Source organism: Hetaerina americana, unplaced genomic scaffold, assembly GCF_022747635.1.
Source record: "Hetaerina americana unplaced genomic scaffold, ioHetAmer1.1.p SCAF_5, whole genome shotgun sequence".
NCBI lineage: Eukaryota > Metazoa > Arthropoda > Insecta > Odonata > Calopterygidae > Hetaerina > Hetaerina americana.
In genome coordinates this window covers 3385998-3409866 of record NW_027287095.1, presented here as the reverse complement: position 1 = coordinate 3409866, position 23869 = coordinate 3385998, and the positions used below count along the sequence as shown (strand labels likewise).

Here is a 23869-nt window from a genome sequence, read left to right as displayed (position 1 = left end):
ATGTCCTACAGTATTCCTGCTTGTACAACAAGAGGGGATACAGTGGGAGTATTCTATCTCCCATCACCCATAGGTGCCATCCAACCTGGAAAAAACATCTCGCCTTTTTGGGGGTGACCTTAAAGGCATCGAGTGATTCACTAGGTTGCAGATAGAAGTTAGACTTCTAACTATGGCAATGTTATGATTCCATAACCCAAAAATCAGCCACCAAGACCAGGAACCATATGAGGTGAATAATTGTTGCAGCATAAAATTCCCATATTAGTAAACCCACCAGTGGGTAACTTCTTCAAAGTTAGTATGGTGTAATTTCCCCCACATTCTTTAAATGTCTAAATATTAAGGTTAGCTACGAAATAAGTGAGTATACTCAATAAGCATTTGTTGACAATACACATAAGTACTCAAGTACATTTAAAAGTCCATACTTCAGTATGGCAACCAAAACATTCTACACAGATTGAAATTAAATTTTAAATACTTTGCCTTTCCACATAAACCACTTTTATTACTACCCAGGTTTCGTAGTAGTAGTAGTTTTGAGGGGAGGCGACCGACAGCTGAGGTCATTTGCGCCATAGGGGATGGATAGGAAAGGATGAAGGGTGGAGAGAAACCCGGCGTCGGCATTAGCCTACTCTTTACGAAAGGCGCCAAGGGGTCCGCAGCTTAACGTCCCATCCGACGGACGGCGTACTCACTCAAAGTGCCCTCCACAAAGCACCTCAAGTGGGGATCGAGATACCTCTGAAAATTATTCAACACCGCCGGGATTTGAACCCGGGCCCTCTGGGTGCGAAGCCAGTACGTTAGCCCCCGCACCATCTCGATCCCCCCCAGGTTTCGTTATGGTATAACATCATCAGGTAAAAATACAAGTCAAACACAGTATATATAGTTCTGGACGGAGTGGAAGAGGAGGGAGGTAGGAAAGCAAGGATTGGTTGAGGTAGGAAGAGGGGGTGGAGGAGGAGGAATGGTAACATTGAAAAATTAGCAGGCTGGGAGAGGGAATTAATACATTGTTGAAACTATAAAATAACAGAAATATACATTGTTGAGAAAGAGAAAAAAAATTAATTATACAAATATTGTTGGAGAGAAAAAAAAATTATATATTCATTTTCTTGGCGTTGGTTAGTAGGCAGAGGAGTGGGGGAATGGGTATTGCGAACGGCACTGGGTAATTAGGTGATTAAGTAGCAGGCTGGGAGGAGTTAATTCATAGTTGAAAAAGTTTAGCTTGGTGTCAGTTTAATTGGCAGATGGGCGAGGAAAATACAATAACGGGGAACGCGAAGGGTAAAGAAATTCGTTGGTCAAAACCACTCCTCCGTAATCCATGTGCTGAAGTATTTCTAACTGCTCCAGTACATTGAGGCGGTGGCCTTTCTTCTCAAAGTGCAGGATTTTGGGGATAAAATCACTGCTGTGACCACAGTCTCTCAGATGTTTGGCGAAGAGTGACGTGGAGATGTTTTTTTCTAAAGCATGCTCGGTGCTCCTTTATTCTCGTCTCAATTCTCCTTCCCGTCTGGCCTATGTAAATACGGTTAGTCTTTGCAGAGGAGTTTGTACACCCCACTCTTGTGTATAGGTTTTACTTGGTCCTTCGTGTGGCATAACAGGTTGATTAATTTAGATTTATTGTAGAAGGCCAGTCTCACCTTTTCTTTTGGGAGGATTCTTTGTACTTTTAATGACAAGTGGCCAAGAAAAGGAAATCTCCGCCACTGTGGCTGGTTTTCTGCAGATGTGGGAGAACTATACAAGGCTAGCTTAGCTAAATGGGATAGTTTCTTGTTGTTGATGAATGGCTCCTGCCCATCACCAGAAGGAAGCATTACAGCAATTCATTTCACTGCATGGATGGTGACTGCATTAACAGCTGCATTACTCTACATTGTGAAAGGGAACAGAAGAACCATCCCACTACCACCTCAAGTAAAAACAGCTCTCTTATTTACTGATTATTCTTTTTCTCTTTTACTATATAAATAGTATTTATTATTTTAGTGAAGAACCTCAATTGAATGAATTATTGTAGAGTTCAACTAGCCCCCCATTTGAATCCCCATGCGATGACAACTCCCAGTGAATAGCTTATGAAGTGATGAGCAAAAATACAATGTAAAGGACATTGAGAAGGATGTATTTGTAAAGTTTTTTTTACATATTCTGAACTAGGTCATGTAACACACCAATAGCCAAAATTTCAAAATCCTACAATATGAACTGGCACACAACTTCAATTGCTGAAAAAGCATATCTGTACATAATTCCATAATCATGATATGCCAAATTTATCACAAAATATATTTGTAATGTAATTTTCTCACTTTCATCCGTACCAAATTACAATTACACACTAGTGTATTCTAAAAACAGTCCATTTTATCCACTGATATTTTTTATACCATCTTCCATAAAATTATACCTGATTAAACTTTCAAAAAGAATTTCAGATTAAACCTGAAAATACCAATGTTGGCAGAGAAGACTAAGTTTCACTTTTTAAGAAAATTAAATTTTTAATAATTTTTCTACAAAATATTTCTTTAGTTATTATTCTATGACAGTGCAAAATAGCAACTCTCATATCAAATACTGGAATTTTCCAATATTTCACAAATTCATAAAAATTATATAATTTTAAAATTGTATGAAACCTTAAGAAAATTGTTCACTAATCAAATATTTAAAATAAATTTTTAAAGACCAATTTGCACATCCGTTCATGAAGCATTTAGCTTTTTAAATTCAGAAATGTGCTGTGCCACATGGTAAAGTATATGTCGGGCATCCCTGACATTCCCTCCTTCCATTTGAGAGGTGATGTGTAACACGTTACCACATTCACGAATAAAATATTCTATATCATTCTCATCTTCCTGATCTCCTACTATGCACTTGTTTGCCAGCTGAGCAAGGCGAGATGATTCCGAACTGAAAGCATCATCTAAATCAAAAAGTTCTAGCTGAGGGTTTCGTAGCTCACGAAATGATGGCGGAAACACCTGAAAGAAGACAAATAAAATGAACCATTATTACATTAAATCACTCAGAATATTATCACTCACTTAAAACACACTGCACCGCTGCATTTGATTTATATGAAATTCTGAATTGAAATAAATGCTATATCTAAGTACACGATGCTTGACATTGCCATATTGTGATTTCAAAAGTCAACATGGTAATCACAAAATTTAAGAACACATATACGAAGCCCCTCCCCGGACTACAACCTTGACGTGGTGGAAGGGCTTGTGCGTTCCGATGACCCCTAGAGCTGTACTGGCGGGAGTAATAATTATTGCTCCTGGTAGGGTCACCCATGCCAGATAGGTCGAAGGTTAGGAGCCAGACGAAAGGTAGTCCACGCAGCATCTGTTCCTCAGTGAGGCGGCTGCAATGGCGTCTGACCCCAGTGGGGCGGCCAGGAAGTGATGGTGTCACGTTAAAAACACTATTGAGGAAGGCAACGGGAAACCACCTCAATTATCATTCCCTAGAAAAATATGATGGACAATAGAGATAATTTGAGTCCTGGCAACCACGGGGCTCGGCCCAATCGGCCGTGTGTCGTGCCCGGCAGCGGGGGAGGCAAGGCTTCCGCGGTCGTCATCCCACGAAACCCTTGCAAGGGAAAACCAGCAGCAGCAGGACAGAAGACGCAGGAGAAGAAGACCAAATTAGTTAGAATAGGAACGTGGAATGTTAGGACAATGATGAGGACAGGGAAATTGGAGAATGTTAAGCGAGAAATGGAAAGGGGAAATATAGATATTTTAGGTCTATGCGAGGTGAGATGGAAAGATAGCGGGGATTACTGGAGTGATAAGTATAGAATAATATACAGCGGTGGGGACGAGAGCCAACGAGGGGTTGCCATAGTATTAAATGAAGAGGTAGGAAGAAGCGTAGTCAACATAGAGCAGGTAACGGATAGAATACTACTAGCGGAGATAAAAGCAGAACCGACGAACTTAGTTATTATTCAGGTATACATGCCACCGAGCAACCATAAGGAAGAAGAGGTCGATAGGATATACGATCAGTTAGAGGACATGATTGCATGTGTTCCTGCAGGGAAACATTTGATAGTGATGGGGGATTGGAATGCGACAGTAGGCGAAGGAAGAGATGGTGATGAGGTGGGGGACTACGGTTTAGGTACGAGGAATGACCGCGGGGAGAAAGCAGTTGAGTTCTGCAGGAGACAGGGCTTAGTTATCACCAACACTTGGTTCAGACACCACAAAAGACGCAGGTATACATGGAAAATGCCAGGTGACTCGGGAAGATATCAGCTATATTATATCCTGGTTAGACACAGGTTTAGGAACAGTGTGATAAATTCCCACAGCTTCCCGGGAGCCGATGCGGACTCAGACCACAATTTAGTTGTTATGAAATGTAGCGTACGTTTTAAAAAGATAATGCAGGGGCGGCGAGTTAGAAAATGGAATGTAGAAGCATTAAATGGGTTGAAAAGAAAGGAATACAAACAGGTGGTAGAGAAAATCATGGAGGACGGTAAAGAGCTAAGTACTATTGAAGAAAAATGGGAATGTATCAAAAAAGGGTTGTCTAAAGCGGCAAAAGACACTATTGGAACCGTTAACGCTAAAAGGACTCGTAAACCATGGATCACGGATGAGATGATTACAAAAATGGATGAGCGGCGAAAATGGAAGAATATAAATACAGAATTAGGCAAAATGAAGTACAAAGAATTGAACAATACATTGAGGCGGGCAACAAATAAAGCAAAGGAAGCATGGTGGAAGACGCAGTGCGAGGATATGGAAAGTCTGCAGAGGAAGGGGGAAATCGGTGCGCTTTACAGCATAGTTAAATCTTTATCGGGAAGTAAGAAAGGGAGATCAACGATAGCAGTTAGAGATAAGGCCGGTAAGGTAATAGTTGACGCAGGAAAGATCCAAGAGAGATGGAAGGAATATGTAGAAGAACTGTATAGTAAAGAGCTTAGACCAACAAAGTTAGACATTGAAAAGGAACATGACGTAGAGGAAGATAGCTTAGGTCCAGGCATACTAGACAATGAGATAGAAAGGGCATTAAGGGAGATGAAACTAAATAAGGCCGTGGGGGTAGATAACATTCCTGTGGAACTTTTGAAATGCTTGGGAAAATGTGGGAAGAAGAGGCTATATGGGCTGATCCGTAGTATTTATGAGGAGGGAATCTGGCCGGAAGACTTCGTGAGATCAGTTTTAGTTCCTATTCCGAAAAAGGTAAAGGCCACGTCATGTGAGGACTATAGGACAATTAGTTTGATATCCCACGCAGCTAAAGTTGTTCTCAGGATCATAAACAAAAGGATAGAGAGTAGGGCAAATGATTACTTAGGGGATGATCAGTTTGGGTTTAGGAAGGGGAGAGGTACGCGTGATGCCATTGCAGTAATGAGATTATTAATTGAGAGGAATATAGAACACAACCAGGAGGTATTTGCCTGTTTCGTAGATTTCGAAAAAGCGTTTGATAGAGTAAATTGGGAAAAACTAATGAGTATATTGCAGAAAATAGGAATAGATTGGAGGGAAAGGAGGCTAATCCGCAACCTGTACATGTCTCAGACTGCTCAGGTGAGGGTGGGAAACGGGGAGTCAGGATGGGCAGTGTTAGGAAGGGGTGTAAGGCAGGGTTGCCCATTATCACCGTTGCTGTTTAACCTGTACGCAGAAGAAATGATCAAAGAGGCATGGGAAGAACTCGAGGTAGGAATGAAAGTGGGCGGGGAATTCGTAAAATCAGTTAGGTTTGCTGATGACCAAGCTTTAGTTTGTCAGTCAGCCAAGGGGCTGCAAGCATTGCTTAGTGAATTGGAAATTCAGTGCGACAGGTATGGGATGAGAATCAATATTAATAAAACAAAGGTTATGCGATTTTCTAGAAAGAAAAAGGCCAAGCTTAACATTAAAATAGGAGGGCAAAAGCTAGAGCAGGTAGAACAGTTTACGTATCTCGGTAGTGTTTTGGACCAACACGGTCAAAGTAGTAGGGACGTAAGGAGAAGAATTGCGCTAGGCAAAGAGGCTTTCACAAGGAGGAGGGAGTTGATGACAGGGACTTTGAGTAAGGATGTTAAGAAAAGACTCGTAAAAACTTTGATATGGAGCGTAGCTATGTACGGAGCGGAAACGTGGTCATTGAAGCAGGAGGATAGACGTAGGTTGGAGGCTTTTGAAATGTGGGTGTGGAGAAGAATGGAGAAGGTGAAATGGACAGAGAAGAAAACAAATGAGGAAGTACTTGGTATGGTGGGCGAAGAGAGGGGTTTGTTGGGAGCAATCCTATGGAGGCAGGAAAAGTGGATGAAGGGGGTGTTGACCGGCAGTGGGATGTTGAAGACTGTGATAGAGGGTAGAATGTTGGGCAAAAGAGGAAAGGGAAGGAACAGGATAGGGTTGTTGGACGGGATGAAGGGAGGAAGGAAGTACTCAGTGATGAGACTCCATCCAAAAACCTACCTTAACCGGTAGATTACTTAAAAAAAAAATATACGAAGCATGCTCAGAAAGTAAAGGCCCTTTGATCAGAGGAAAAAATATATTCATATGAAACACATTTTATTGGCACTTTTAGTTAGCTACCAACCTACTTCACTTCTCTACATAAGCACCATTCACTTCTAATCATTTTTCATACTGCTGCACCAGCTTCTTTAACCTGAGAGTTGAACCAATTGACAATGCCATTCTTGAGATCCTCATCGGTTTTGAAACGTTGTCCACTGAGCCACTGTTTCAAAAGCAAGAAGAGAAAGTAGTCGCTAGGTGCAAGGTTAGGACTGTATGGTGGGTGGTCAAAGAGTTCCCAACGAAAATCTTGAATTTTCGTATTGGTTTTGGCAGCATTGTTTTGGTACCCACCTCGCACACAATTTGTGGTATGCGAGACTTTCTGTAACAATATTGTAGACAGTAGTGCGTCCAAGTTGAGGAAATCCTTTAGCCAGGCCATTAATCATCAATTGATGATCGCATTACAGTTTTTGCTCCACTGGCGAAACAATTTCATCGGTCAGAATACTGGGCCTGCTACTTCGCTCTTCATCATGGACAATTGTTCGTCCATTTTTAAAATCATGGCACCACTGTCTAACCTTTCCTTCACTCATAACTGTAGGTCCATAAACTAGGCATTACTCCTGATGAATTTCAGCAGCCGACAATCATTTTGCATTAAAAATCGTATGACAGAACAATGCACATCACAGCTGGCAGGATGAACGATTGTCACGGAAATGGTCGTTTGCATGCACGGACAAGCAAAGAACTTCTGAAACAAAACAAATGCTGCTATAGCTTCTCAATGAATCAGTAGATGGCGCTGCAGAAAAAAAACTGTGTTCTAAAGCACGAATATTTAAATATAAGAAAACGGCCCTTACTTTATGAATATCCCTCGTATTATACCACAGGACCTTCAGAGGTACTAACCCTAACCAGAAAAAGAATTACTGCCTCTATATTCCAAGCTCAGTTTGAGAAGCTATGCTGCGGCAACATAAATTGAAACAACTGATCTGTCAATTTCTTACTTGTTCTTTACCGAGGCCATCAGGTCATTTTTCCTATGGATACAAAGCATGTTTCGCCAACAGCCATGAATCAATTAGGAATTAGGTTCAACAAGTATTTAAGGTGAAAATTTCAATTTATGTACCTCACAATTATTTTATCCTCAACCAAACATCATTTTTCAGGGTCCAGTCTCCTCTCTATATGAAGCACTACTGTAATGACCTCAAATGTAAATTTCTGAAGCAGGAATTTAAATCAAATCACAAATGTTTCTTGGAGATGACAAGCTGATTTTTATTTTTTTTAGAAGTTTCCCTTCATAAAAGTGTATTAACTTGTTTGTGTACATTGGTTCATGTAAATGAGTACAATGGATTCTAGCTAGCACATTTTCAAATTGTACCAGCATTTTGAAAATGCTTACCAGTGACACATAGAAACAGCTCAATGAATTATGGCATGCAGCGATTGTAATTCTGGTTGCAAAAGCTACAGGTACATCATTTATGGTGAAGTAACTTATTATTGTGCTTGACATAAAGGCCTATCTTTATAAGTTAATCAACCGGTTAGGTAGGTTTTGGATGGACACAGCTACCAAATAAATATTTTGCGACTCCTAACAATACGAAATCCAGCAACCTACTCTACATCAAGTCAATCTTCATCTCTGAGAGCTTCCTTCCTCCCTTCATCTCATTCAACATCCCTATCTTGTTCCTGCCATTTCCTCGTTTGCCTAACATTCTCCCTGATGAGGGTGATCAAAGAAACGTTGCAATTCCACATAAAGATTTAATATTTCATGATCATGGTTTCCATGGTGCACATCATCATCAGGTGACATACATAAAAAATGTTTCAGCTTATCTAGCCTGGCTCCAAGAGATGAGGAAGATGGGTGGGGGGTAAGGGAGAGGGGGAAGTTGCATGTAGGTGCAGCAACCTATTAGTAAGAAGGGTAGGGTATGCATTAGAAGGTTTCTGGCTCAACTTTGTGGAAGTTTATGCTCATTAAATGAAGAGCACAATGTAACACTCCACCGTTCTTACAAATAACACCTTAAAAAAACACACTGTGTTCTACATTTATTTAGGGAGGTGTTTGTCTGCAATGGTTTGACCTTCATTAAGGGAAAGTTGACGGTCAACACTGCCTTGGTGGGCGTGGTGCCGAAATATATTGGAGTCTCTCAGGAATATTAGATTGGGGGAATAGGAGAGGTATGATGTTTCATTGACCACCTCAAAACTCAGATTGATGAGATTTCCAAATTTCTAACTCCTCCAAAGTATTTAACCTGCGTCCTTTCATTTCTGTGTGAAGAATGTCTGCTGTGAAAGTACTGGTATGATTCTTTTCCTCAAGGTGCTTGGTGAATAGGGATCTGTCGTCTTTCTTTGTGAAGAATGATTGGTGTTCTTTGATACGAATATCAAATGTCCTACCTGTCTGTCTAATGTAAATGGCGTTGCAGTTTGCACAATTGAGTTTATAAAGTCATGTTCGTGAAATATTAAATCTTTAAGCGGAAGTGCATAGTTTTTTTTTTACCCTTATCATGAAGGAATCCACAAAGTTAAATCTGAAACTGTTACGTTTAACATTCTTCCCTCTATTACAGTTTTCAGCATACCACTGCCGATCAATACGCCCATCATCCATTTTTCATGCCTCCTTACGATTTCTCCCAATAAACCCCTCTTCTCACCCATCATACCTAACTACCTCATTTGTTTTCCTTTCAGTCCATTTCACCTACTACATCCTTCTCCACACCCACATTTCAAAAGCCTCCAGTCTACGTCTATCCTCCCGCTTCAATGACCACGTTTCCCCGCTATACATAGCTACGCTCCATATCAAAGTTTTTACGAGTCTTTTCTTAACACCCTTACTCAAAGTCCCTGTCATCAACTCCCTCCTCCTTGTGAAAGCCTCTTTGCCTAGCGCAATTCTTCCCCTTACTTCCCCACTACTTTGACCGTGTTGGTCCAAAACACTACCGAGATACGTAAACTGTTCTACCTGCTCTAGTTTTTGCCCTCCTTTTTTAATGTTAAGCTTAGCCATTTTTCTTTCTAGAAAATCGCGTAACCTTTTTTTATTAATATTGGTTCTCATCCCATATCTTTCGCACTGAATTTCCTATTCATTCAGCAATGCTTGCAACCCCTTGGCTGACTGACAAACTAAAGCTTGGTCATCAGCAAACCTAACTGATTTTACGAATTCCCCGCCCACTTTCATTCCTATCTCCAGTTCTTCCCATGCCTCTTTAATCATTTCCTCTGCATACAGGTTGAACAGCAACGGTGATAATGGGCAACCCTGTCTTACACCTCTTCCTAACACTGCCCATCCGGACTCCCCGTTCCCCACCTGCACCTGAGCAGTCTGAGACATGTACAGGTTGCGGATTAGCCTCCTTTCCCTCCAATCTATTCCTATTTTCTGCAATATACTCATTATTTTATCCCAATTTACTATATCAAACGCTTTTTTGAAATCAACAAAACAGGCATATAATTCCTTATTCAAAAGATTGTATTCTATATTTCTCTTGATTACTGATGTCATTGCTGCAATGGCATCACGAGCACCACTTCCCTTCTATATCCAAACTGATCATCCCTTAAGTAATCAATTGCCCTATTCTTTATCCTTAAGTCGATGATCCTGAGAACAACTTTAGAATTGTGGGAAATCAAACTTATTGTTCTGTAGTCCTCAAATGATGTAGCCTTTACCTTTTTTGGAATAGGAACAAACTCTGATCTCACAAAGTCTTCCAGTCAGATTCCCTTCTCATAAATGCTATGAATCAGTCCATATAGTCTGTTCCTACCACATTTTCATAAATATTTCAGTAGTTCTGCAGGAATATTGTCTACTCCCACGGCCTTATTTGATTTCATTTCCCCTAATGCCCTCTCTATCTCATCGTCAAGTATGTCTGGACCTAAGCTATCTTCATCTACGTCATGTTCTCTTCCTATGCCTAGTCTTGGTAGCCTAAGTTATTTACCATACAGTTCTTCTATGTATTCCTTCCATCTGTCATGGATCTTTTCTGTTTCAACTATTATCTTACGCGACTTATCTCCAGATGTTAGTATCCATATCCTCGCACTATGTCTTCCACCATGCCTTTTTTGCTCTATTTGTTGCCCATCTCCATTTATTGTTTAAATCTTTGCACTTTCTCAGTCTAGCTTTGTGTTTACATTTTTCCATTTTCTTCTCTCATCCATCTTTGTAATCATTTCATCTGTGATCCATGATTTCCTTGTACTTTTCCCATTAATGGTTCCTACAGTTTCTTTTGCAGCTTTCAATATCCCTTTTTTAAGCATTCCCAGTTGATACCTTTCTGAATCACCGGGCATTTCCCATGCATACCAATGCCTTTTGCGGTGTCTAAACCAAGTGTTGGTGGTGACTAACCCCTGTCTTCTGCAGAACTCAACTGCTTTCTCCCCACGGTCATTCCTCGTGCCTAAACGTAGTCCCCCACCTCATCACCATCTCTTCCTTCACCTATCATTGCATTCAAATTCCACATCACTATCAAATGTTTCCCTGCAGGAACACAAGCAATAAGTCCTCTAATTAATCATATATTCTATCAACTTTTCCCCCCTTATGATTGGCATGTATACCTGAATAATGATCAAGCTCGTCAGTTCTGCTTTTATCTCTACCAGTAATACTAGTAATACGAGTATTCTATCTGTTGCTTATTCTATGTTGACTACACTTCTTCCTACCTCTTTAGTCAATATTATGGCAACCCCTTGTTTGCTCTTGTCTCCACTGCTGCATATTATTCTATAATTATCACTCCAGTAATCCTCACTATCCTTCCATTTCACCTCGCATAGACCTAAAATATCTATACTTCCGCTTTCCATCTCTTGCTTGACATTCTCCAATCACCCTGTCCTCATCATTGTCCTAACATTCCACATTCCTATTCTAACTAATTTGGTCTTCTTCTCCTGCGTCTACTGTCCTGCTGCTGCCGGTTTTCCTTTGCAAGGGTTTCATGGGATAATGACCATGAAAGCCTTGCCCCCCCCCGCTGCCGGGCATGACACACGGCCGATTGGGCTGAATCACGCAGTTGCCAGGACTCATATCCTATGTAGCGTCCATCATATTAATCTTGGGAATGATAATTGAGGTGATTTCCCATTGCCTTCCTCAATAGTATTTTTAACGTGACACCATCACTTACTGGCTATCCCACTGGGGTCAGATGCCTTTGCAGTCATCTCACTGAGGAACAAATGCTGTCTGGACTACCTATCGTCTGGCTCTTAGCCTTTGACCTATCTGGCATGGGTGACCCTACCAGGAGTAATTATTATTACTCCCACCAGCACAGCTCTAGGGGTCATCAGAACACAATAGTCCTTCCACCATGTCAAGGTTGTAGTCCATGGGAGGGGATAAAGGGCTTTATGCATTACAAAATATATGCCTGCGAATAAATAATTTCTATAGTATGCAAATACAATAGGTCGACATCAATGATTCCACTATCTTCGAGAATAAGGACAGGATTAAGGAGATAGATGCTTCAAAGGGAGTGACAAGAATAACTATGCAATGGTTACGTATTCTCAACAATGTTGAAAGGTTGCTTCTTAAATGGATAAACACAAAGCAATTACAATTTGATACTATTGATGAGAATATCATTTGTGAAAGACAAAAGTGATTTTCGCAAACCTCTTTATGAAGATGCTAGGATCATCAACCATTGAAGAAAAAGTATTTGAGGTAAGCATTGAGTGTTTCAAGAGTTTCAAATGGAGAACCAGCATCCATGGCATTGTGAGGCAAAGTGAAGCAGCTTGCTCTAGAGCAAACATAGCAGAGACAAAGTTAATAAATTTTGAGAGTAACCTGCCATAACAGGTTTTTCAATGTAATACGAGGGAATGTCTGTTCTGGGAATAATGTCAAAGCAAAAATACATAACAGAAGAGGAGGATACATTGTCCAGACACAAGAGAATGAAAGACCATCTCATGCTGCTATTTCAGGTCAATTCTTTCTACTTGTAGATAACCTCTGCTAGTTCAACATTAACAAACTCCACAAGCCTTCAAGAAGTGTAAAGTCCAGAAGAGCAGACTAAATGTGATGTGGAGGTCATGGTAAATTGTTGCATAGAATATAGAGAAGCCTCACCCTAATAAGGCAGTGCCTATGCACCCTACAAATTTATTTCATTATAAGATTGTGTTGCATTTTTACAAAATTTTGAAGAATTGGCAAAAAGAAATATCTTTAGAAAGGTTCCTAGTAAAAAAGAATTAGCTAAGTATCCTAAAAAATAAACTAATTATTTCGATTTTATGTTGTTTTTTTCAAATCAAATTCACATTCCAGGTTAGTTCATTCTGCAATTGAAAAAAAAGATGAAAATGATTCATGATCCCAAATAATGTATACATACTTTTCATTGAATAAACCTTGCATCATCATCATCATCAGTATTTCAAGCCTAGGATTGGTTCACTGCAGCCCTCCATTCTACTCTCTTCAATGTCAATTCCCTCAATCCCTGATACCTTCTCTGTTTTATGTCCTTCTTCATTCGTCCTACATGCATGTCTCTTGGTCTCCCTCGTGGAATCTTCCCTTCTATTTTTCCTTCCATTATAGTCCTTATTAATCCATTTTGCCTACATGTTTGTCCTCTATTTCTTCTTTGCCGAAGAGTCCTCAAACCTCGTACATTATTTATTATTTTGGCATGGAATGCATTATCATATTTTACATTAATTTATATCAAAAAGATTGTTTTGCTCAGCGATTGTAATGATTAGCAAGAAAGGTTTCAGAACAAATTATTCTCCTTAAGCAAGGTTCCACTGTATACCAGTTCTAATCAGCTTAGTATTTTAAATCAGTCTAAATCAGTTTAAATCCTAATCAAAATTTCTAACTAAGGAATACTTACAGCAGTCTGGAGTGAGGGCAATGGATTCTCAAACTGTGGTTTAATCAATCGAAGGGACTCATATTTTACCCTCAATTGATTGTATGCATCCAAAGCTTCGGGTACATGGTCCCCAGAAATTGAAAACAATCTATGATCGAACAATTTGGTGTAGTCAGCAGGGATTTCATCAGACTCTTGCAAGCAAACCCTTAAGCGTTCTGCTAGCTGAGCAGTATCAGGTACTTCATGGTAATCTGAAATCTATTTAAATAATTAAATACATAAAAATGAAATCCTTAAATCCATACAAATCACAGAAAAAGCTAAATAATTTAAGAATATAGAAAGATATTGCTAAATTGAGCAATACAGGGTTCAGGCAAAATCCTGATTATCCAGGGTTTTCACACATTTAACCCATGATATACCTTCTCCCTTTAACTTTGGGTACAGTTGAATTTTCATAAACTATAATGACTTCATATGATACATTTAAGACCCAAAGTGAGAAACATTTAAATTTAAATATGAAATCATCCCATGTAAATAAAACACACCACCATCTTTCTCCAAAAATTGCCATAGGGATTCATTAACAACTTTGAAGAAAACAATTGTAATGAGCACTAAATTGTATTATCCAACTTATTTCATCTATTTGCATTATTAATTTAACTAACCAATCACGTTTTTACATAAATAAATGAAAGATCTATTTCAGAAAAATAGGGTGGTTTTCTTTTGAACATTCAGAAGAAAACTGATTCTTGCCTCAAGGTTGCTGGCCTATTTTCTTCACCATATAGTTCATTTAGTCTCGCCAACCCTCTTGAATCTCCCTACGGTCAAGTAATAATTTTCCTGACTTTTCTTTGATTGTTTGCAATGATTAACCCTTCTTACTTCCTGACAGTGCTTTCACCATCCTATAAAGTGCACCAATTTCACCCTTCCTTTGTAAACTTTCTATAACCTTGCGCTTTGTCTTCCACCATGCATCTTTCACTCTGTATGTTTCCTGCCTCAGTTTATTATTTAACTCTAAACTTACTTCTACCTAACTTTGTTTATATTCTTCCATGCTCTTCTTTCACCTATCTTTATAATCATCTTATCAATAATCCATGGCTTTCTTTCCCTATGGTTTTGTTTGCAGGAAACAAAATCCCTCTTTTAATGCTCTTATTTTTCACAACTCCCTTTTCTCACTCATGATTTTGTACTTCAGCCTGATAATACCTCCTACCCCCCCCCCCCTTATTGTTCTAATTGATTCTTTCCTATTCCATTTCCTAACCAGTCTTCCCTGTTTTATTCTTTTGAATCTGATGTCACACATAACTATTTCTAAATTATGATCTATCTGCATTTGCTCCTGGGAAACTGTGCGAATTGATTACGATGTCCCCAAATCTGTACTTAACCATAATATAGAGTAACTCATATATTTAGTAATACCAGGGTATTTTCTGTGTATAGCTACCCATGCTGTGTTGTTAAACCAAGGGTCTGTTATGATTAAACCCTATTTCCTGCAGAACTCTACTGCTTTCTTCCTGAGGTAATTTCTTGTTCCTAAACCATGGTCCTCAACATGACTATCATCCCTTCCTATGCCCATCCTTGGGCTTCAATACCCCATCACTATCAGGTGTATAATTATTTCCTCTAACTTATGGTATACCTTATCAATTTCTTCCTCCCTATGAGAGCTTAGAGACTTGTATACCTGAACAATGGCCAGGTCCATTGCTTCAGCTTTCACTTCTACTAATAATATTTTATCAGTCACTTGCTTTATGTTTCATAAATCATTTTCCCCATTTTATCCTTTTGAATCTGATGCAATACTTCATTATTACAAACTTATGACCTAAATCCAAAACTGCTCCTGGAAATCTAGGCAAGCTCATCACCAAACAGAGACGCTGCACTTCTTTCTGCCTTTCTGTTCAACATTATTTGCCACCCCTTGCTCGCTCTCTTCCTCTCTGCTGAATGTTAGTCTGTAACTATCACTCCAGTAATCCCCACTACCATTCCATCTCATGCCATGTATATTTCCTCTCTCCATCTCTTGCGCTATATTTTCTAATTTTCCTGCCCTCAACATAATGCTAACATTCCAATTCCCTCTTCTAACTAGTTCATTTCTCTTTTGTGTCTTCCATGGTGCCCCTGTCCATTTATCTTCGCAAGGACTTTGTGAGGTGTGCCAGCTAAGGGAGTCTTGCCCCTCTCACTGTTGGGCGTGACACATGGCCAATTGGGTCGATCCCGGTGGTAGTGAGGACTCATTGTGATTGTTGTGTGATCATTATTGTTTTCATGTTAAATCTAGGGATAAATGATGTGGTTTCCCTTTGCCATCCTCAAAAGTGTTTTTGATGTGACACCATCCTTCAAATGGCCACCTTGCTGAGGAACAGATTCTGCAGAGACTCCTTTTGTGTGGCTCTTACCCTTTCAATCCTATTGAGGATGGAATTCTAAAGAACATTAAAAGCTACCAGCATTTTCATGACTAACGATACATCATTGTAACTATGTTCCAAGCAAAGATTTAGGAGGTTGTAGGTAAAAATCATGAATAAATATGTTTTTGGTGCCCTTATTGTAATGGGATATGATTCAACGTCAAAGATAAAAGAATAATGGAGGTTGGCTTATGGAATTTGAACACAAATCACTAGTATTTAAGCATCATTAAGACTCACACAGAAGATGTCTAAATTATTCACTTTGTCACTCCAGAATACCTAGAATTTTGATGGAAGTACACCTCTATGTAAAATGATAATATTGACACTTTTGTTTTCACTGATACAACCCACTCAGACTGCCCATGGAATGGATCAAATCATTCACCCTTCATTGTTTAGGAGGAGTACAAATGAATGGTAAAAACAGATTCACAAGCGGCTGTTACGTCAACGCATCACTGTGCAATAAATTTTTCACACAATCACAGGAAGTTAACTCAGCAGTAAAAAAACTTACTTCAGGATCTTCAGCATCAACTTTGTTGAGCTCCAACGCAGGGTCACCAGACAGGAACTTAAGTATGATGTCCAAAAGAATCCGATTGGCCTCCTTTTCAAGGTACATGTCAGCCAAGGCATAGAGTGACCCCAAGACAACTATACGTCCACCTCCTTTTGTCTTCTTGACATCACCAGATCTCGAATCTTGAGGCTTATACAGGGCACACACAGGACGATTAGCAGGATATGCTGCACTACCTGATGACAAAGCTGCTATTGCAGGTCGAGCCACATTTAAGGTAGCACCAAATGGGTAAATGAAGGGCAGGGGGGATCTGCAAATCCAATAGATAACTGTGTAAATATAATGACATGCCCCCAGGGAGATCAATAGGGTGGCTTATATTAAATTTAAAAATATCTTGTCTTTCACCATAAGTGTTTTTCACTAATTATAGCCTTTGAATGATGACTTACTTAAGCCATCAGATCAACACATTACTGCATTAAAACAATGTTGAGTTAATTTAATAAGTTAGCATTCATTACTGTGGCAACTTATTTCACACTCAAGAAGATGGAAGATCAGGAATGGCCTTTTTTCTCAAGCAGTATTTTAAATAAGATACATCAAATATGCACTTGAAAATGCTTTAGGGTCAACATGAAATTTCAGGTAAACGTAACTAGAAAAGGATCGAAGCACCCATAACAATCATTAAAATTATACATAAAAAGATAAAAGAGCCTGTGATTATTAATGAACATTCTAGATTAGCAGATTGAAAAATATTATAATGTATCAAATATTTAGAAAAATGAAAATACTTGCTAGGTCAATTAATATAAGGCATAGAAATAATACACAAGCATTAAGTAAAGAGCTCAAAAAGTGACTAATACTGAGTTAAAAATAGACAATAACAGCGCTGTTAACACTAATAAATACATAATCATGAAAACAACTTAATAGCATTCCTGCTTGTGAAAGTTAAAATATGGCAGGCAGTGACGATACAAATCATATTGTATTGAGTGTCCTTCATGAAGTCGTGAGAGGTAATTTGAAAATTGGTAGCTGGCTCATTAAAAAGTGAAAGCAAAAAGATTACCAAATATAAAAATATTACTGTGCTGGTTTTCCCAGAGGAATGTGCTGTGCTGTCTTCATACTCTACATATTAAATGCGCTAAATTACGTAGGACAAGATCCATTCCTGAGCATGCTTGCTTATGAGGAGAGTCACTAACTTTTTATAACTTCCTTCATTTGAAATGCTGGTGTGATTAAGTTTTGCAGCTAAATTTTCAATTCCTTTGTTCAACACACCATTTAAGACCAAACACTCTTTAGGATGAAAATATTTGTAATAATGCGTTCTAATTACAGAATCTGAAAAATGAACATGAAGTTAATAAAGGTTTATAAAATCGAATCAATTAGATTTCTGTCAATTTTACGTTATGTGGCTGTTAATATAAGTATCGTGATCGTTGAACCCTTGTACCCTTATACTTCCTTATTAACGTGGTACATATAATGCAAACGAAACTTAAATTCACATTACACGTTCGATGATGATAAATGCATTTTACAAATAACTCAAAATGAAGCATTCCACATACCACTGTTTATCATGATTCCATACTCCTCCAGAAGAAAATTAATATTGGTTTGAAATGCTTTCTCGCCTCCTTCCCCTAGCAAAACCAGGAGATTACCACCAGAATCGAGATATTGTTTAATACAGTTGAATTCATTCTCAGTGAATTTTTCCCGTGGCCCCGGTAAAACAAATATAGAGCATCCAGCGAGTACTTCTGCAGTCACATCTTCCTTGTTTCTAAAGAAAATGAAGGGTTTCACGGTCTTTCGACAATACATCACTGACGCTACGACTTCTAAGGACTAAATAATACTCACGTCAAAACCTTCCAGTTGCCTTTCAATTTACGCTGGAGAATTTTATACCCATCATTCATTTTTAAAACTTCATTCTTCGATGAATTAAAAACAATGGCCATCATTTTATCTCTCAAATCTTCAGGCATATCCTAAAATGCAAAACATAATTACTATCAGACAATTATGTCAATCAGAAAAAATCAATAATCGCACGAATTGACTGTTATTGACGAAATCATGGTCACTTCTGGTGACACACTGAGAGTCTTTTGTTGCTACGGCTCGAGTAATATGTATATGTGTTCATAATGTTCACTTTAAAACACAAACTGATTCCTTAACCCGACTACTGATACCAATTTATAATGAATCTTCACCTACCACAACTGGCGCCATTCTAGCTCATCAGCCATTCATTCTCTTCTGCTACAGAGTTGAGTTGAGACGGTTGAGACCATCAGTCACGAATCGTTCAATTGAACGAGTCACTCCTTTGAGTGCAATGACTGGAGTCATTAGGAATGAGGTCAACGAGTCTTTAGTGAGCGTTGGCGGTTGGGAATCCATGGGACGGCTGACAGCGTTGTAGACAGGGGCGTATTTACCAGTACGCCAACTACGCTATGGCGTAGGGCGGCTGCTCCCAAGGGGCGGTACAAGTCCCGGAGTTTTTATTTCATCAGTTTTTTCAATTTTTTTAATACGAACATATTGATTCAAAATCCCGTGCGTTTTCATTTTTAGGAAATAGGTTTCACCATAGGCCGCCAGGAGCGCGAATCCTGTGTTTACATTAGTTATTGTCTTGCGAAAGATCACGCTATTCCTTTTTTCGCTAGTTCCTGTTGTTAGGCGCGAGGACCTTGTGGACACATTGAATTTGCTTCGCATTATTTAGAAAATTAATTCCTTTAGGGAGCGGCAGACATTGACTATAGCGTAGGGCGGCAAATGGGGTTAATACGCCCCTGGTTGCAGACTCAATAGAAGAGTATTCCCTCCCCCTTCTGGACATTCCACAATTACTACCTGAAAATAACTAATGGCCAGTAAACTTAAAATGGACGTACCTACAGTCGTAAACCAATGGAAAACGAAAAAGCCAAGACCGTAAACTAGGTTGGCACTGGGTTTGTTTAAGTGGGTGGGTAAAAACAAGGTGACCAATCAGAAGAAAATGGAAAATTACGTGCTCGAACACTCAGTTGTGTTTGGGAAACAGTGACCCTCGTGTACCTCAGTCTCACAAAAACAAAGCAAAAATAAATAATGGAATCAGACAAAACCACTCAATATCAAAGGTGTGTTAAGGAAAATCATTCACTCTCCAATCTCTGAGTGTGGTTGTGAATCGCATTCACACACACTCAGGGTTTTCCAGGAATTGTCCTGTACCAGGGACCCGTTGATCTCACACAGGAATGAACATACTTAAAAGCAAAATTAAAAAGAAAGGGCCCAAGTTCACGCTCGCAGTCACTCATTCTCCCAGGGTTTACAAGTATTCCTCCTATGTTACCCGTCAATCACACAGATGAATACAAAAATATTAAACGGATGGCTCAAGTTCTCACTCATTCACTCGGGTGTGTTCGGAAACAGGGACCTACGGGGAATCACATGTACTCACACTTTTTGGGCATACAAGGTTTTCTTCAATGTCAGTGACCCGTCGATCACACAAAATTCAAATACGAAAAAGAAATGACTTACGTTAGCGCTAAATTACACAATCGCTCAGTTGTGTCAGACCTTGAGAAACGCACTCACTCGCTCAGGGTTTACAAGGATTCCTCTTATGCCAATAACCCATGTATTACATAGATGAAAACAAAAATACTAAGGAAGGTAGTAGGTAAGTGCCAAGAGAAAACCCGACACCTGGTATTTCGCCTGCCAAGCAGGTTTCTTCAGAGAAGAATGGTTGACTGGTCAGTTTCGCCTGTGCAGACGAAACACCTGGTGTCAGGTCTTCTCTGGGCACTAACCTGCCTCCTCTTCATACTACCTTCCTTTGTATTTTGTTCCTCTACACCCCACCCCGAACTCGATGAATAACCACCAAATCCTTCCGCCCACCCATCCCGAACACCCTCTCATTAACTCACATCGCACCCGACCCGGTTCTTCCTCCCCATCATCTCCCCGCCATCACTCGACCGATCCAAACCATTGACGATATACATATATACGAGTGTAAACTTTTTGAAACGAGTGCAGATCGATCGTGAGTGAGGGTAACTCCTTGATATTTAATTGAGTCTTCAAATTCCATTTCCGTGTGCCCAATGCAGTAGGCGTTTGTGTGAGAATTGCTCTTTTTCCAAAAATTTATGACTACGGACTTTTTTTAGTTTAATTCTAATTGCCAAGTGTCGCACCAGTGTTGTATAGTATAAAGGGCGTCTGATAAAGCCGCTGTTTCCTCAGGATCACAGTAAACCACTGTATAATCGGCAGATAAACGTATCTTACTAGCGATTACGGAGTCAATTTCGTTAACGTTAAGTAGGAATAAACGAGGTCCGATAATACTTATCTGGGGAGCACCTGAAGTAACTTCTACTGCATTTGAGATAACTCCATCTATCACTACTCTTGGTACCCGGCCATTCAAACAGTCTTTAATCCAACCCCGGACATTTTTATCTATGCCATATGCTTCTAGCTTTGTGAGCAGTCTACTATAACATACTTTGCCGAAGGCTTTCTTAAAACCTATAAAAATCGCGTCCACTGGAACATTGCTCTCTCCCGAAGTTAGAATATCATTAACAAAAAGTTATGTCTCGCAGGATCTACTTTTATAGAAACCGTGCTGATTATTCATCAAACCAGAGACTTCTTCGCAATTTCCTAAGCTAGATCCTTAAATATACGAGCGGGTATTTTATTGGGCCCGGAGGATTTATTACGCTTAATATTTTTCAGTAAACGTTCTACTCCATTATGTACGATTTCAATTTTGGGCATCGTTGATAGGCACGATTCGGTAAGCTATCGGAGGCATTCGGTCAGATATTGGTGAAGACCCTTTGAAAGAAGGAATTTAATTATTTAGACTTTTCCAAACTGGTGGTTACTCTGTCGCCTTCAGCATTTTTTAATGAATTATCAGTTGACTCATTTCCATGAACTTTTCTGACGTATGACCAAAATGATTTTGGATTCTCTTACAAAATTTCCGCTGACCTTTTCCGAATTCGCTTAAGGATTTCCGTAATTCATTCTTGGCATTCGCCCTAGATAGACTGGTGAGCGCGGATAAATGATGATCTAAACGACCGGGGAATTTTCCCAATAGATTTTGCAGTTTACCGACGCTATAAGGTAATAGATCCGGAGGAGGAGTTTTCGTGGTAGTGAAAAGTTTGTATATGCGTATTTTATGATAATAACAAAGAAAGTGTTTGGTGCACCTTACTGCGATTAAATCAACCCAAAGTTAATTAATGTCTTTCTATAGACCTCCAGGCTCAGATTTGAAAACACTGCATCCCCTGAATGAACAAATGTACAAATTTACACGGAAATATAAAAACAGCATCAACATGATGGTGGTGACTTTAGCCTCTCTGGTATCGACTGGGACAGCAATAGCGTTAAATCTCGGACCCGTGATCGCGAATATCGTAATTCCATAGTTGAATCGATGCAAAGAAAATCCCTCCATCGAGCAGTACGCATGCCCACCAATGGAAAGTACATATTGGACCTACTTCTTACGAAAACCTCGGAACGTATTATGAATGTATGAAATGACGAGGGCTTGAGTGACCATAAATCTATTAATGTCAACTTCGGCGTTGAAATAAAAAAGATTGTTCAACCAAAAACAAAAATTTTTAATTACCATTAATCAGACTGAAAATTTTGCCTGTGAATTAAACTCTTCACTACCCAAGTTCAAAATACGCTGAAATAATGCAAGCGTGGAAGCAGCTTGGACGCAATTTGTCAATATTATGCAAAAAGGCATCACAGATTTCATCCCTATAAAGTATACATATTCGGATATATTGCGCACTGTGGATATTTGCGGATGACTCTGTTGAAAGTTACTGTTGCGGAATCTCCTGCAGTTGCTTTGGAAACTGTGGCTTGCTTAAAAGATTGTCACAATATCGTTCACACTACTAGCGTGGGAAAAGCTAATATTCTAAATACGAGTAAATTCTTCCAAAGTGTTTCCACGAATAATATTGCCACCGAGGATTTTCCAGATACAACACATTCTGAAATCATGGCTAATATTGCAGCGAATGAACAAGGTATTATCAAATTGCTCAAAGATATTAAACCCAGGAAATCCTCGGATCTTGAAAATTTACCGACTAGGGTGTTAAAACATTTAGACTCTGATATCGTCCCGTGCCTCGAAGTTATATTTAACCAATCCCGCACAGAGTGCAAAGTCCTCAATTATTGGAAAACCGCGGAAATAACGTCTATTTTTAAAAGTGGTGACAGGGAGGACCCCAGTAATTACAGACCAATTTCGATAGCATTAAATGTTTAAGTAAAATCAGCACGGATTCAGGAAAAACCGCTCACGCGAGGCCCAATGAGGATTATTTACACATGCCATTCTTTAATCGGGTGAGAGTGGTAGGCAAGTGGATACGACCTTTTTAGATTTTCAAAAGGCATTTAATAAGGTTCACAATGGTACACGAATTCATAAATTGAAGTTCGCTGGTATAAATAAGGGTGCAATAAATTGGGTTGAAGACTTTCTGTCAGAACGGAAACAGAAAGTACCTACTCCTTGACGACTCTAGCTCCGTCATATCCAACATTTCCGTAACACTATTTGTTCTTTCGTGCATTCCGAGTACACATCTTGCTCCCTTTAATTGAACTATTTTTATCTTTTTAATATGCCCAACCTCATGTGAATCCCATAATATGGGCGAATATTCTAGGGTAGGGCTAACCAGTACGTTTTATGCTTTTTCTTTTGTGGCTATGCTACTTCCTTTTAAATTTCTCATTGCCCAATGAAGTACTTTAAATGCCTTCCGTGTCGCATTATCTACTTGAACAACCCACCCAAGATATACTGTAAATCGATAGGTAGTAAAATTTCGTGGTTACGAGCCTGGAAAGGCCATAATTGTTGATAAAACTTATTTTGACTGTGTTTTGAGATGCTCACCGAGTTTATGTGACCGATTTTCTGGAACGAGGGGCAACGGTGAATTCTTCTCAGTATATAAAGACCCTAAAACACCTCCAACGTCGAGTTTGTCGTGTTAAAGGCAGCCTGGCGCCAATAATCTTGCAACATGACAACGCTCGTCCACACACCTCGCGCGCAACTGAAGAGGCTCTGCGAAACCTGAAATTTGGACCGATTCTACACTCTTCTTATTCCCCCGATATTGCGTCTTGCAATTTTTATTTTTTTGACCTCAGCTCAAGAGGCACCTCCAGGGTAATCATTACACCTCGGACGAC

General features: G+C 39.4%; 1 protein-coding gene across 2 annotated transcripts; it reads right to left on the bottom strand.

Annotated features, from left to right (window-relative positions):
* Positions 1-865: 865 nt before the first annotated feature.
* Positions 866-18886, bottom strand: IFT52 (intraflagellar transport 52). 2 transcript variants are annotated; one of them, XM_071592789.1, is made up of 7 exons: positions 18791-18886; positions 18428-18558; positions 18130-18347; positions 17755-17896; positions 16520-16838; positions 13538-13780; positions 866-3020 (listed from the first exon to the last, which is right to left on the bottom strand). In XM_071592789.1, the coding sequence occupies exons 1-7, from the start codon at positions 18803-18805 to the stop codon at positions 2739-2741; spliced, it is 1350 nt and encodes a 449-aa protein (XP_071448890.1). In that variant the 5' UTR covers positions 18806-18886; the 3' UTR covers positions 866-2738. The 2 variants fall into 2 exon arrangements, with proteins under 2 accessions (XP_071448890.1, XP_071448891.1); XM_071592790.1 differs by lacking the exon at positions 13538-13780.
* Positions 18887-23869: the final 4983 nt, after the last annotated feature.

Bases quoted from the DNA above. Each gene is read 5' to 3' on its own strand.
- IFT52 (XM_071592789.1), bottom strand. The intron at 18,348-18,427 runs GTGAGTATTATT...CATTTTCTTTAG, and splicing joins GGCAACTGGAAGGTTTTGAC to AAACAAGGAAGATGTGACTG. The intron at 16,839-17,754 runs GTTAGTGACTCT...TTGGATTTGCAG, and splicing joins AATGAAGGAAGTTATAAAAA to ATCCCCCCTGCCCTTCATTT.